General features: G+C 51.4%; 1 protein-coding gene across 1 annotated transcript; it reads right to left on the minus strand.

Annotated features, from left to right (window-relative positions):
* Positions 1-748: 748 nt before the first annotated feature.
* LOC147706409 (uncharacterized) lies at positions 749-13,716 on the minus strand. Its single transcript, XM_086929610.1, has 4 exons — positions 13,029-13,716; positions 10,081-10,182; positions 8,798-8,873; positions 749-2,910 (listed from the first exon to the last, which is right to left on the minus strand). Exons 1-4 carry the CDS (start codon positions 13,590-13,592, stop codon positions 749-751), a joined length of 2,904 nt encoding a protein of 967 aa, XP_086785736.1. The 5' UTR covers positions 13,593-13,716.
* Positions 13,717-13,942: the final 226 nt, after the last annotated feature.

The following is a 13,942-nucleotide window of genomic DNA, read 5'->3' on the forward strand; positions in this document are numbered from 1 at the left end:
GTTGCACTTTCTGGAGTGGGAATACTAATTTTTACCCCTACACTATTCAACACTTACCCTACTGTTGCCATAAAAGTATTATGCATTGTAATGGTATGCGTTCTAATGGTAGTTTTTATAAATACGTTGTAATGTCATGCATTGAAAAATCATGCAATGTAATGGTAAGTGCAATGTAAAGACTGCGTTGTAAAAGTATGCGCTGTAATTGCATGTGTTGTAACATCATATATTCGTATTGAGGTGTACAAATCAAGGGACGAGGAACAAGAGACTCTAATGAAGCATGTATGACCAATGATGTGGAGTGAGTGAAACTTTATTGAATTGTAAGAGTCACGTGATGAGGTACGCGAGATACCATTGAAGCATGAACCTGTATTGAAGTGTATGAGTCAAGTGACAATGAACGAGTGAGACTCCATTAAAGTGTATGAAGATATTAACGAGGAATGAGCGAGGCTCCATTGAAATGTGTGAGGGCATTGTGCAACTATTTCCACGTTCTTCTAATCTAATTCCGTTCACGGCCCTCCTCCGCGACTAGCTTTAATAATTGTAATAAAAGTGCTGCCTCAGCAAAAATAAGAAACAAATAGCTTTATTTTCATAACAACTCTTACAAAATATAAATAAGTTATTTACAAAAAAATCTGAAAATAAATTAAAGGTGTAAATGTTACACCCTGAAGACCCGCTCTCTCTGATTGACCTAACTGGTCATCACAGTCTGTAATTCACTCCAACATCACCATGGTCTCCAAACGAGCTCTGTGCTTGAACCCTGCAAAGGCCCATAGTTGCCCCCGCTGGGTGACTCTGCTGAGGGCCTGGCCTGGAGAGGGAGTGGGGCATGTGTCCTTGTCCAGTTGTCCCTGGCCAAGCGAAGTGCAACCAAGGCTCTCTTCTTGATGGGCGTGTGGTGGGCCTCACCTAGCTCCACAGAATCATTTTCTGGTGGTGTGAAGGCCAGCCTCCGCACCCCCTTCCATGGATGAGGACGACTATTACTTGCCCCGGCCACTGGGCGCTCCCAGGACCCTGGGGTCTCTTCGAAGCCATGGCACTGTCTATGCTCAGGCGGATTTATGTTCTCTTTGTCTTCGCTCATGTTCTCCTTCTGTTGAGTCAGGGGTGTCTGGAGAGTTGCACTTGCAGCAGCTGGGTGGGTGCTGTCAGCGGCTTGAGCTTGTTTGTGCCGGAGAGCACTACTGCCAAGGGTTTGTTCCTGCAATGGTTGCAGCCTGTTGCCCTGGTTCTTGATTTTTGGTGAATGCGAAGCACTGCGCTGTTTCGTAGCCATCTGTTGTCGAATGGCACTGCCTTGGTTTTGGGTTTCATGATTCTGCAGTTGAATCGCACTCAGTGGGTTATGGCGCTTGACTTTCTGAATTTGGGGGGCACTGCACTGCTTCTCAGTCTGCTCCAATCGAATTGCTCTATCCCGGTTCTCAACCTGCTTCAGTAGGAGAACACTGTCCTGGTTCTGGGCTTGCTTCATTTGAAGAGCGCTGCCCTGATTGTGGATCTTCATTGATTGGATGGCACTGCCATTGTTCTGGGCATGCATTGATCGAAGAGCTCTGTCCTGGTTCTGGAGCTGCATAGGTTGGAGCACTCGACTCTGGTCCTTGACCTGCCTCAATTGGAGGCCACCGCCATGGTCCTTGGCCAGCATTCTAACTGTGGCACTGCTCTTGTTCTCATCTCTCTTTAGCCGGAGGGCATTGCACCGGATATGCTTCTGTGTGTGCATAAGTTGGTATGTACTGCCTTGTTTCTTGTCCTGTTGGAGACGGATTGCAGTGGCCTGGTTCTCAGCCTGCTGCCTCTGGAAGGCACTGCCCAGTGCATGATTCTGGGCCTGAAGTGGTTGTAGAGTACTGCCTTGGTTAGTTGCATGTTTCGGTCGCAGTGCACCGCCTTGATTTTCAGCTAGCTGCATTGGTTGGCTGTTAACATCTCTGCTTGAAGCCTGCTGTAATTGAAGGACTTTATTCTGGTTCTCAGCTTGCATCAGTTGAAGGGCAGTGCCTTTGTTTTCCACCAAATGTATTTGGAGGGCATTGCTCTGGTACTTTTTCTCAGTTTGCATACTCTGCGTGCATTGCAGGGTACTGCCTTGGTTGTAGTTTTGGGTCTGCATGAGTTTGAGGTCCCTGCTGTGGTCCTGGGTCTCCACCTGGAGTGACCGGAGAGTATTACCCTGGTTTTTGTTCTGGGCCTGCGTATGTTGGAGGGCACTGCCTTTGTTTCGGTTCTCTGCCTGCGGTGGTTGTAGGTCACTGCACTGGCTGTGGATCTGGATCTGCACTGATTGCATTCCATTGCCTGTATGACTCTGGGCCTGCATGGGTTGAGGAGCACTGTCCTGTTTTTGGGACTCTGCCAACAGTGGTCGATGGTCACTGCCCTGGATATGGTCCTGGGCCTGTATGGTTTGCAGTGGACAGCCCTGGTTAGTGTTCTGTGCCTGGATGGGTTGCAGGGCACAGCCCTGGGTAGTGTTCTGTGCCTGTATGGGTTGCAGGGAACAGCCCTGGTTAGTGTTCTGGGTCTGCATGGGTTGCAGGGCACAGCCCTGGTTAGTGTTCTGGGTCTGCATGGGTTGCAGGGCACAGCCCTGGGTAGTGTTCTGTGCCTGTATGGGTTGCAGGGCACAGCCCTGGGTAGTGTTCTGTGCCTGTATGGGTTGCAGGGAACAGCCCTGGGTAGTGTTCTGTGCCTGGATGGGTTGAGGGACTCTGCCCAGGTTATAGTTCTGAGCTTCCATGGGTCGCAGCGCATTGCCCAGGTACTCCGCCAGTTTAGGCTGCAGGGCACTGTCCATCGGTGTCTCTGAGGCGAGAAAAGTGTCGATCAAAGACAGACAGTGGGTGAAACCAGCAGAAAAACCTTCATCCTGAGAGGCTGTAAGACAGAAAGAAAAGGAAGGTGAGACAAACCATGGCATGGTACAACACAGAGCGCACTGCCAAACCCGCTTTACCCTTATATATATGTGAGTGAGTCTGTCTGTGCTCATACTTGTGGGTGTGTATGTCTGACACCAGGTTCCGACCAACTCTTTACTTATATGAACAAATGGTTCTTCACAGCTCTACCTCTGGAAATGCATGCACATGTTTGCACACACACAGACACACAATGAACTTGTAGGGCCTACTCACAAATACGAGCATGGGTAAAATGACACTGTAGGAGAGGCCCTATATAGAAGCATACCTTCAATTAGTTATTTACTATATTTAGTGCTCTGAACATCTTGTGAAAGAGACAGGTCAGTTATGTGTTCGGACCAACATGTTAATTACGAGGAATGGGTGAGTCTCCTGGACCACCCGTCAGTTGGTGGGGCTATGACAGGTTCTCAGGTGGGGGACAGGGCACAGTCTCTGCTGGGAGGAGGGGTGGTCCTGAGTACAATTGTTCTGACTTCTAAGCATCCTTGAATAAAATCGTTTTCAATGCTTTTAAAAAAAAGTTATTAGTCTTGGCAAATCTTTCAGGTTCAGCTCTTTGTGTTGGCTGATCAATATTAATTGATCAATAGTTAGTGCATTGCTAAGTCATATCATGACGCTGTTTCACCGCTGCACTGGCGCAGAAGTGATCTGTAAATTTATTTTTGCATCTTCAATGCATATACAAACTCAAAATATCTCCAATATATTGAATATTTTCTGATAGAAGAGCTTGGAAACATAAAGAGTCAATAACTGCTTTGTATTTCCGAGTTCTGCTTTCAGCAAAATATGTATTAATACCTAGATATTTTGTGTTAATTTATGCACTCAGGGTGGCAGTGGAGCACAGAAAATGAAGGGCCTATTTTGGTAGGGCTGTGCAAAGTTGAGTAGATTGACAGTGTGCCCTGACTACCGCCCCTGAGCATCAGCCATCTGCCTTTCCTTGTCCTCGACGTGCTCCTTCTCAGCAACCCCATCAGGAAGCTCTCCTGTGGAGACTGCTGACAGTCCTTGGGGGAGCTTCTAGTGGTAATGGCTGTTATGTATAACACAAGGAGAGGCATTCTACATTTCTGGTGGGAGCTCCTATCTGATGAACTGATTTGATCACTGCCAGTAACCTTCCATAGGGTTGGCACGAATGTCATCTTGCCTAATGTGGTCGCTTTGCATCACTGATGACATTTTAACCCTGGGATGATTTTCATTGAATTATTACTGAAAAGGTAAAGGACCAATATGTAAAAGTGAAACTAATTATTTCTTTTAAGATGAGTACAACATACAGATGCATTCTAGGCAAGCTATGGAGAACGGGAACGAATTCATACTTTACATTAAGTACATGTCCTGGGGTACACCTCAGGAGAACTATGGCCCTGCGTGGTTTGATAAATCCAGAGTAACGCAATGCATCGCAGATTGCTGCATTGCTCTGCACAGGGAGGTGGTCCGTGGGTGGTCGACGGGTGGTCCACGGGTGGTCCGTGGGTGTTCCCAGATTCACCATAAGTGGATAGACCTTGGAAACGCACCAAGACTTGCCTCACCCGGAGAGGCGTAACGAGGAGAAATACGTTGATTTTGCTTCTTTTTTTCCTCTTTCTATATGTGTTGCATTCTGCAGCACTCATAGAAAGAGGGAAATGCATCCGAGGATTGTTACTGTGCAGGAAGGCACCCCTTCCTACATAAAAACAATCCCATGGTGCAAGAGTGCCTGCGTGTGCGCTCGGCAGCACATTCCGCACCAGCGCTGGGACACGGCAGGAATCTGTAGTATAGTGTTAAATACGCCACAATCCTGCCCTTTTCCTGTTCCGCAGAAAGGTGACCTGCTGTGTTACACTGTGTCACTCAATGATAAATATGGCCTATATGGCCTTATGTTTTTAGAGCTGGCATACCTGCTCCAAAATTAACCTGGCTCTGCTGCATCACTGTTTGTTTATATTGCCAAAGCATGGAAGCTTACCACGTTGGGCTAATTGGGACACAGCTAGCCCCCAGGTCATGTACCTGGACAGGTAGAATGAGCCACACATCTGTCTGAAAGGTTTCCGACTGCTTTTGATCTTCATTTTAAGTCAATGTCTTGAGCAGGTCTCTCATTTTCAAGGTCAATGCATGAGTAGTTCACCCCGTCCAGATGTTTGCTTTGCATTCTGGTACTTGTAGTCAGGTTTACCCATTACTAATGCAGCATCATATATCACGTAACAAGGACATTGAAAACGTAAGAGCTCTGCCCTTGGCTCCCTTGCCCAATATGGAAGTCCTGCTAACCCGGCAAATGTATTTAGTTTGGCTAAAATACCACATACATGCATGGGCAGCGCAAGGTGCACCACGAACCACTGCACTCAAATTCACAGGAAGACACACACATGAAGGTGGAACCATTGGGTTACAAGGCACATTGGTATTGGCAGCGAATGTATGACGTTACAACGCATACATTTACAACACATGCCTTTACAATGCAGTTTTTACACCGCAACATCCCTTACAATGCATAAATTTCCATTGCATGCCATTACAACACATATTTTTAAACTACATTTACAACGCATTCCATTACATCGCATTATACCTTTACAGCGCATACCATTACAACGCATACCATTACATTGCATTTAAGGTAAGTGTTGGATGGTGTAGGGGTAAAAATGACTATTCTAACTCCAGGGGGTGCAACAGTAGGGTAAGTGTTGGATAGTGTAGGGGTAAAAATGACAATTCTCACTCCAGGGGGTGCAACCGTAGGGTAAGTGTTGGATAGTGTAGGGCAGGGTTCTTCAATCTGTGGGGCGCGCCCCCCTGGGGGGGCGCGGCGCCATCCCAGGGGGGGCGCGGGCTCCACTTCGATCTTCCCTTTGTGCCCGTTTCTTTGTCTGGGTGATTCTCCCAGGAGGGGGCCAATTCACGGAGTGACACCTTCGACTGCGTGTGAGGCAGGGGTCTCCTCTGCTAAAAACGAAAGCAAACAAACAGACACGCTTTCAGTTTTAGCAGAGGAGACCCCTTGCCTCCCACTGCAGCTGAAGCTGTCAGCTCTGTGAATTAACCCCTTCCTGGGACAGTTAGCTCTTCCCAGAAGGGAGAGAAGGTTTCGCAGAGGTTTTGAGGCACGGGCAGGGTGGGCTCTGGTCCAGGGCCCCAGCCTTTCAAGGGGGATGGGAGTGAGGGGGAGTTGGGGGGGCGGCAGTCCTTCAGTTATTTTGGGAAGGGAGGGAGAGGTTGCAATCCGGGTTTGGCCATGAATCGGGACAGTGGGCTCTGGTCTGCGGTCCTCAACCCATGAGGATCTTTGTGTGGGCACCCGGTGTTCAGGGATGTTGGTCTGCAGATTCGAATTTGAATCATAAAAGGTGTGAGGGTGGAGTGGTGGATGTATGGGTGGGGGGTGGATGGATGAGTGAGGGGATGGATGGTGAGTGAAGGGGTGAATGGATGGTGGGAGAGAGGACGGATGCATGAGTGGAGGGATGGATGGGAGTGGATGATGTGTGTATGGTTGGAAGGGTAGATGGATGGGTGGAGGGGTGGATGGATCAGTGAAATGGTGGATGGATCGATGGGGGGTGGATGGTGGACGAGTCGGTGGGTGGATGGATGAGAGAGGTGATGGATGGATTGATGTATTGATGGGTGAAGGGATGAATGAATGGATGGATGGATGAGTGAAGGGGTGGATGTGGGGATGGATGGGTGATTGAGGAGAGTGGATGGACGGGGGGATGGATGGAGGAGTGAAGGGGTGGATGAGTGGTCAATGGATGGATTCATGAGTGGATGAGTGGAGGGATGAGTGGGTGGATGGGTGAAGGGTGGCTGGAGGGATGGGTGGCTGGGTGAGGGGGGAATGGAGAGAGAGGGGGAGGATGGATGGATGGATGAGTGATGACATGGATGAATGATTGGCAGAGTGGATGGGCAGGTGTGTGCGTGGATGGGTGAGGAGAGGAGCATGGAGATGGATGGGTCAGAGAGTGCATGCATGAGTGGGGGAGGGTGGAGAGCGGGATGGATGGGTGGATGGATGTGTGGGGGGTTGAGTGGGTGGACAGATGAGTGACTGGGTGGATGGATGAGTGGGTGGGGGGATGGCTGGATGGGTGAGAGGGTGGGTGGTTGGATGGATGAGTGGATGGATGGATGGATGGGTAGAGGAGTGGATGGATGGGTGGAAGAGTGGATGGATGAGTGGAGGAGTGGATGGATGAGTGGGAGGATAGCTTGGGTGAATGGTTGGATGGATGAGTGGGTGGATGGATCGGTGGAAGAGTGGATGGATTGGTGAGGGGATAGATTGGGTGAAGGGATGGATGGATGATGGATGGATGGGTGAGGGGGTGGATGGAGGGATGAAGAGGTGAGATGATGGATGGAGGGATGGAAGGTGGATGGGTTTGCAAGTGGTTGAAGGGGTTTGGATGTGGATGGGGCTCAGATGGAGGGACGGAATGAATGGTGGGGGAGTTGGTGGATGACAAGGTGTACATGATGGATGGGGAGGGTTGTGATGACTTCCTTTGCTTTCTTGGTGCCATGAGAGCTGTGGTTCAGAGTGGAAGGTATTTAAATTGTTTGGCTGCTCCCTTGCCTATGTGTTACTGTTCTGTATTCTATGTGTGCTCATGTGTGGGATCTATGCATCATGCGTGTGACATTTTGCGTGACGTCCAGCTGCTACTTGAATGCGGGGCCCCCATGGGCAAGGTCGGGTTCCATGTTTTGGGTTCCGCTTGGTGAAGCACCCATGGTGTGTTCCCTATAGTGGGTTCATCACGGCGGTCCTCCCTTTGGTTCACTTGTGCATGGTGCTTTACATCCTACAATGTATTTGTTTATTTGTTGGGGAGTTTGTGAGATTGGGTTCTCAGCACTTGCGGTGTTGAAGACTAGGTACCGTTTAGAACTGGATGTGGAGCACAGCCTGAGGATGGCAGTGGCAGGGATTCACCCACAGATTGAGAGTCTAGGTGTGGCTGGGCACCGGCACACCCGTCACATTCATGTTGGTGGTGTTGTTGTTGATCTGTGTCCTGTGTAAGGCAGGGCATCCTAGTGGGGAGAATTTGCGCACATTTTGTCTTGGAGGATTGTGTTTTGAGCTGTCTGGTACACCTCTGTCGTTTCGTCACACCCACTCACAGGCCTGCAGTTTGCTAGGCACTCTTGTTGTGTTGAGCATTGTTTGCCGGATATGGCCCGTGGTGTGCGCGTGGCAGTCGATCATGTGGTGTGCCGGATTCCCGAGGTTTCTGTTGGGTGGTGGGGGGGCCCAACATCTGGGGGAATTCAGCTGGGGGGGCTCAACATGGAAAAGTTTGAAGACCTCTGGTGTAGGGGTACTATGCGTTGTAATGGTATGCGTTGTAATGACATGCGATGTAATGCCTGCGTTGTAGTGACATGCGTTGTAGTGGCATGCGTTGTAGTGGCATTCAATGTAGTGGCTGCGTTGTAGTGACATACGTTGTAAAGGATGTTGCGATGTAATGACTGCGTTGTAAATGTAGTGCAATGTGATGACTGCGTTGTAAAGGTTGGTTCCCATTGGCAGCAGATCCTGGAATGAGGCAGGAGACACAAACACTCTAAACGAGGCAGGAAGACACATGGGAGACATTTTCTTGCAGAAAGATTTCTAATAAACCAGGGTAAGGGAACACATGCCTCTGAACCCTGCATTGGAGGAACATAGGCCACAAATGACCAGAGGAGGGAACAGCAGAGTCACAGATAGGGGTGAAACCCATATGTTGTAGATATGATGCCTGGCTTTGACCACAGCAGTGGGAGAGGGGATTGTTGTCACTCACCTGCCTGCTGAAGGCCCTGAACACGCAGAACAGCCATCTCCAGAATGTGCGCCTTGTCCAGTCGAGAAGGGTGAGACTGCCAAGGGAAAGACAAGGAGAGCGTGAGACGACTCACAAAGTGTGAGACAGAGAGTGGAAATAGAGAGACTGGAGAGAAAAGAGAGGGAAGATTCTAGGGTCACTCTTAGGGTTCTGGCCTAGGGATCAGCCCCAGGATGCTAGGAGGGAGGAGTCACATCGGTGCAGGGGTCTTGCTAGTCGATGCCAGGGTGGCAGTTGAGTGGTCTGTGATGGGTAAGGATCCTAGGTAGGTCAGTGACACAGATCATTCCCTGGGTGTAGCTTTCTAGAGGCAGTCCTGGGATGTTGGTCCCAGGTATCAGTCCCAGTGGGAGGTTCTTGGGCATCAATCTCAGGTAACAGGGGTCGGCTACTATTCAACAGTCTCAGGCTCCTGATTCCAGGGTCAGTCCCCCGGTGAGAGCCATAGAGGCTCAGTGTGAGGGCAATAGGTGGTTCTCCGGAGACAGTTCTAGGGTGTTGGCTCCATCGGTCAGCCAATGGTGGCGGCTAAAGGTGATCAGTCCCAGGGGCCTCCCCATGGTCAATCTGATGTTCCAAATAACTGGAGTCAGTCCTAGAAAGAGGCCCCTGCATGTCAGTGTCAGGTTAGTGGCTCCAGAGTGTTAGTGGGGGTTAGGAAGCTTCAGCGTCAGTCCTAGGGTGCTTTGCTCCAGGAAGCAGGCCTGGGGTGAGGTATCCAGGGGTCACTGGTCACATGGGCTAATCTCAGGGTGGGGTCCCGAGGGCAGCGTCTGTGGATGGTGGCTACCGGGAGTCAGTGAGTAGTCGCAGAATGGGAGGGAACAAGGATGTATCCCAGGATGGCATCCTTTGGGTAGAGTTTTGAGGTGGTGGCTAGAGGGCTTTACCTAGAGTGCGTGCCCGAGGATGGATCCCCCAGAGGGCTGCCCAACTGCACGAGGTGCACGGAATGACCATGCACGGAGGGGAGTGCTCAACATGGGACCTAGAATCGGGGTCCTGCGGTTGTTCAGTGCTGGGTGGGAGGTTCGAGATTGTCCTGGAGGTTACCCCGGGTAGAGGTCCAGGAGAAGAGGGCGGGCCTTGGGATCAACCCAAAGGTGAGAGTCAGTAGGAGGAGCATCGGGGTCTCTGATGGGCTATGCATGGATGTGGTTGGTACTTGGGGCAGGGGTCTTCAGAAAGGAGGGCAGTCACATGGAGTTGGGGGGGACCTGCTGTGGGTGGAGAGTACTTACCTTGCGACCAGGTTTGGCGGGCTCCAGGAGGAGGGTCTTGAGGTGGCTTAGGCTGGTGTTGATTCGCTCTCTGCGCTTCTTCTCAATCTGAGGCTTGATGACCTGGGAAGAAAGATCAGGGCGGTCACAAAGGGAAGCACCTCAGCACCCCACCCGTGCCACCATCAACACTACTACTGCCATACGTATCACCACTATTACCCGCAGAGAAACCTGGGGAGGATGCACCAGGAGATCAAAGATGCCACCAAGGAGGGAAACCACCAGAGTCACCCCAAGCTCCACACCCTGCCACCAACAACACTACTAGTGCCATATGTATCACCACCATCACCCACAGAGAAACCTGGGGAGGATGCACCAGCCGAACAAAGCTGCCATCAAGGAGGGAAACCACTAGAGCCACTCAGCACCCCACCCCTACCACCAACAACACTCCTACTGCCATACATATCCGCACCAACAACACCTCACCCACAAAGAAACCTGGGGAGGATGCACCAGCCGATCAAAGATGCCACTAAGGAGGGAAACCACCAGAGCCACCCCAAGCTCCACACCCTGCCACCAACACTACTTCTGCCATACACATCACTACCATCACCCACAGAGTTACTTGGGGGAGGATGCACCAGCCGATCAAAGATGCCACCAGGGAAGGCACCCACCAGAGCCACTCAGCATCCCACCCCTGCCACCATCAACACTACTAGTGCCATACATATCAGCACCAACAACACCTCACCCAGAGAGAAACCTGGGCTAGGAGTGCAGGGTGTTCAGAGCGACCACCAGGGCACCACGGCCGCCCCACAGAGAATCACTGGGGGGAGCAAAGGGCGGTCTCGGCTGTTACCATGGAGACAGCCACCCCCACAGCCATCATTTAAAGGGTCACGAGGAACGGGGTAAACAGCTCAGTCACTTCTAGGAGCAGGCAGAGCGGCATCGACAGGCACTGCCACCTGCCCTGCAGCTGGGTGAATGCCTGTTTCTGTGCCTTGAGTCTCTTTGTGACTCTTTATCTGTACTCCCCCCTCTCTTGCTCTCTGGTGCCCTTTCTTTTCTCTTTTTGTCTCAATCAAGGTGTTTATCTATTTAGATGTTGTTTACCGGTGAGTAGCAGCAATATGGACCCGTCTCTTTGTCGCTCTCTGGACAATTGTCTCGTATTCTGTCTCAGAATATTTCCGTCTCTTCCTAGCTCTGTCACTTTTCCTTTCTTAGTCTCTGCGACGCTGTCTCTTTGTGCCTCTTTTACTCTCCTTCACTGACCTTCCACCTCTTACTTTCCTGTCTCCCTCACTCTCTTTCTCCAGATTCTGTCTCTCACTCTATTCCGCCTCGTCTTTGCCCTCATCTCTCCTTCCCTTAGTCCTAGCTTTTTGTCTTTTATTCTGCCTCTCTATTGTTGACTGCATCTATTTAGTCGTTGTGTCTCTGTCTCTTTCTCTGTACTGTCTCGGTTTTCCCGCCCATTTTTCATCTTTTCGCCTCTCTTTCTGTCCCTTGATCTCTTCCTTCCCTGTCTCTTGTTTGTTCTGCCCTTCTCTATGCCCTCCTTGCCCTCTCATGCAGTCTATTTTAACATTTTTCTCTGACATGTGTCTGTCAGTCTGTCTTGTCCCTGCCCCACTTCCTGTAGTCCCTCTGTTGGAAGGGAGTGCCCTCTGTAAGGCATCCAAAACAGTCCATTTGTTCTGGGGGTCTCCCTACTCCCCCGTCTCTCATTCCCCCTCCTAGAACCCCACCTTCTGTATGGCTTAAAGGAGCACAGGGCGCAGCGCCGCCCTCCTGTGCCCCAAAAAGCCCTAAATGATGCTGACAGACAGGCGTCTCAGGAAGCCATTAGGGGGCGGCTACTTGTTGTCCTGCATTTATATCCTCAACAATGCAAGTTCGCAAGTGCCAGCCTTGTGGGGCGCGATGGTGGGGCGAGGTGTGGGGTTCTGGCAGAAGTCTCTACCTCAGCGGGTGTTGGACCTCGAGCAGCAGGGGACATTCACTGCACTTCCCTGTCTGTTTCTGGAGTGCGTGTGTCGTGCGAGTGAAAGGAGGTGTCTGTGAATGCACCATCACTGTGTTTGTCAGTCAGAGTGTTTTTTGTCTTTGTGTAGCAAAGTGCTGATCTGTCTATGGGGATCTGTGCAAGAGTCAGTATCACTCTGTGTGTGTGGTTCTGTGTGTATGTGTGGTTGTCTGTGTGCGTGGTTGTCTGTGTGTGTGTGGTGGTCTGTGTGTGTGGTTGTTTGTGTGGTTGTCTGTGTGTGGTGGTCTGTGTGTGTGTGGTTGGCTGTGCGTGTGTGGTTGTATGTGTGTGGATGTCTGTGTGTGTGTGTGTGTGGTTGTGTGTGTGTGTGTGTGTGGTTGTGTGTGTGTGGTTGTCTGTGTGTGAGGTTGTCTGTGTGTGGTTGTCTGTCTGTGTGTGGTTGTCTGTCTGTGTGTGGTTGTCTGTGTATGTGCTTGTCTGTGTGTGTGGTTGTGTGTGTGGATGTCTGTGTGTGTGTGTGTGTGGTTGTCTGTGTATGTGCTTGTCTGTGTGTGTGGTTGTGTGTGTGTGGATGTCTGTGTGTGTGTGTGTGTGTGGTTGTCTGTGTGTGTGAAGGCGTGAGTCCATACTCTCTGTGAGTGTTGTGTGTTCATGTGATTGCAAGTCTGTCTGAAAGTGAGTGCATGCGTCTGTGTGAGAGTGTCTGTGAGAGCCTGTGCATGTGTTGAGGGTGTACATGTCTACATGTCTTGGTCGCTTCCTGAGCATGTCCACGTGATAGTAACCGTGCATTTAAGTCTGTGAGTACGTGTGTGGCCCGGTGCACCTATATAAATGTGTGTATGTGAGCGTTTCTATGTCTATCTCTACAAGTGTGTGTGTGTGTATGCGTGTGTGTGTGTGTGTGTGACCCCTCACCATCCCGCCCAAGCGCCCCCTCCCTCCCTTGGGGGCTCACCTTCTTGTACACCAGATGCTTGTGTCGGTCCAGGGCGCCCGTCTCCTTCTGCGCGGGCACCTGTGGGTGATTGCCTGGTGCTGCCACCTGTGGCTGGATGTCTGGTGGCAATATCTGTGACTGGTTGCCCGGTGCCATCATGTGTGGCTGGTTCCCTGGTGCCACCATCTGTGGCTGACTCCCTGGTGCCACCATTAGTGCCCGGCTCTCTGATGCACCCATCTGTGCCTGAATTTCTGGTACATCCGTCTTATGCTGTGCCCCTGATTTCCCGATCTGTGGCTGGATTTGGGGGGCACCTGTCTGTTGCTTTGTCTCTGAGGCACCCGTGCGCGGCTGCCCCCCTGGCATCACAAGCTGCTCCTCAGTGGCTGGCATTATCATCACCCGCGTCGGGGTCACACGTGCTAGCACCTTACTCTGGTTCTCTGGGGTGCCCACCTTTGTCTCCGGGGTCCCCATCTTTGTCTGAGGCTCTGGTGCCCCCACCTGTCTCGGGGTCCCCAGTGACGCCAGCTGTCCCCATAAAGCCACCATCTGTGTTCGGGTCCCATGTGGCTGCATCTTCGCGGCCCAGTCTTCGCCACCTGTCCAGTGGCTCCTGTGAGAGGGCGTTTAATGAGGTGCCAGGAACAGTATGGGCACTCTATCGTCTGCGTCCCCCCGAGAGCCCTCTGCCAGCCCAGGACGCCAGGGACACCTTATTAAACTTCCCTCTCTTTCCCCATCTTCTTTATAGCTGGCTGGGGGCGAGGCCTGCACCTGCGGCCCGCGCTCGACGCCCACCAATCCCCGCGGCCTGCCACCCCCTCCCACCAAAGAATAAAGCTCGGGGGTCCGTTGTTCGGAGTGCGGAGTCAGGGGACACCGGGACAGCCCCTCGGGTCCTGCGCGTATTGGCGTCACCGCGGCCT

The sequence above is a fragment of the Lissotriton vulgaris genome, chromosome 7 (assembly GCF_964263255.1).
Source record: "Lissotriton vulgaris chromosome 7, aLisVul1.2, whole genome shotgun sequence".
Taxonomy (NCBI): domain Eukaryota; kingdom Metazoa; phylum Chordata; class Amphibia; order Caudata; family Salamandridae; genus Lissotriton; species Lissotriton vulgaris.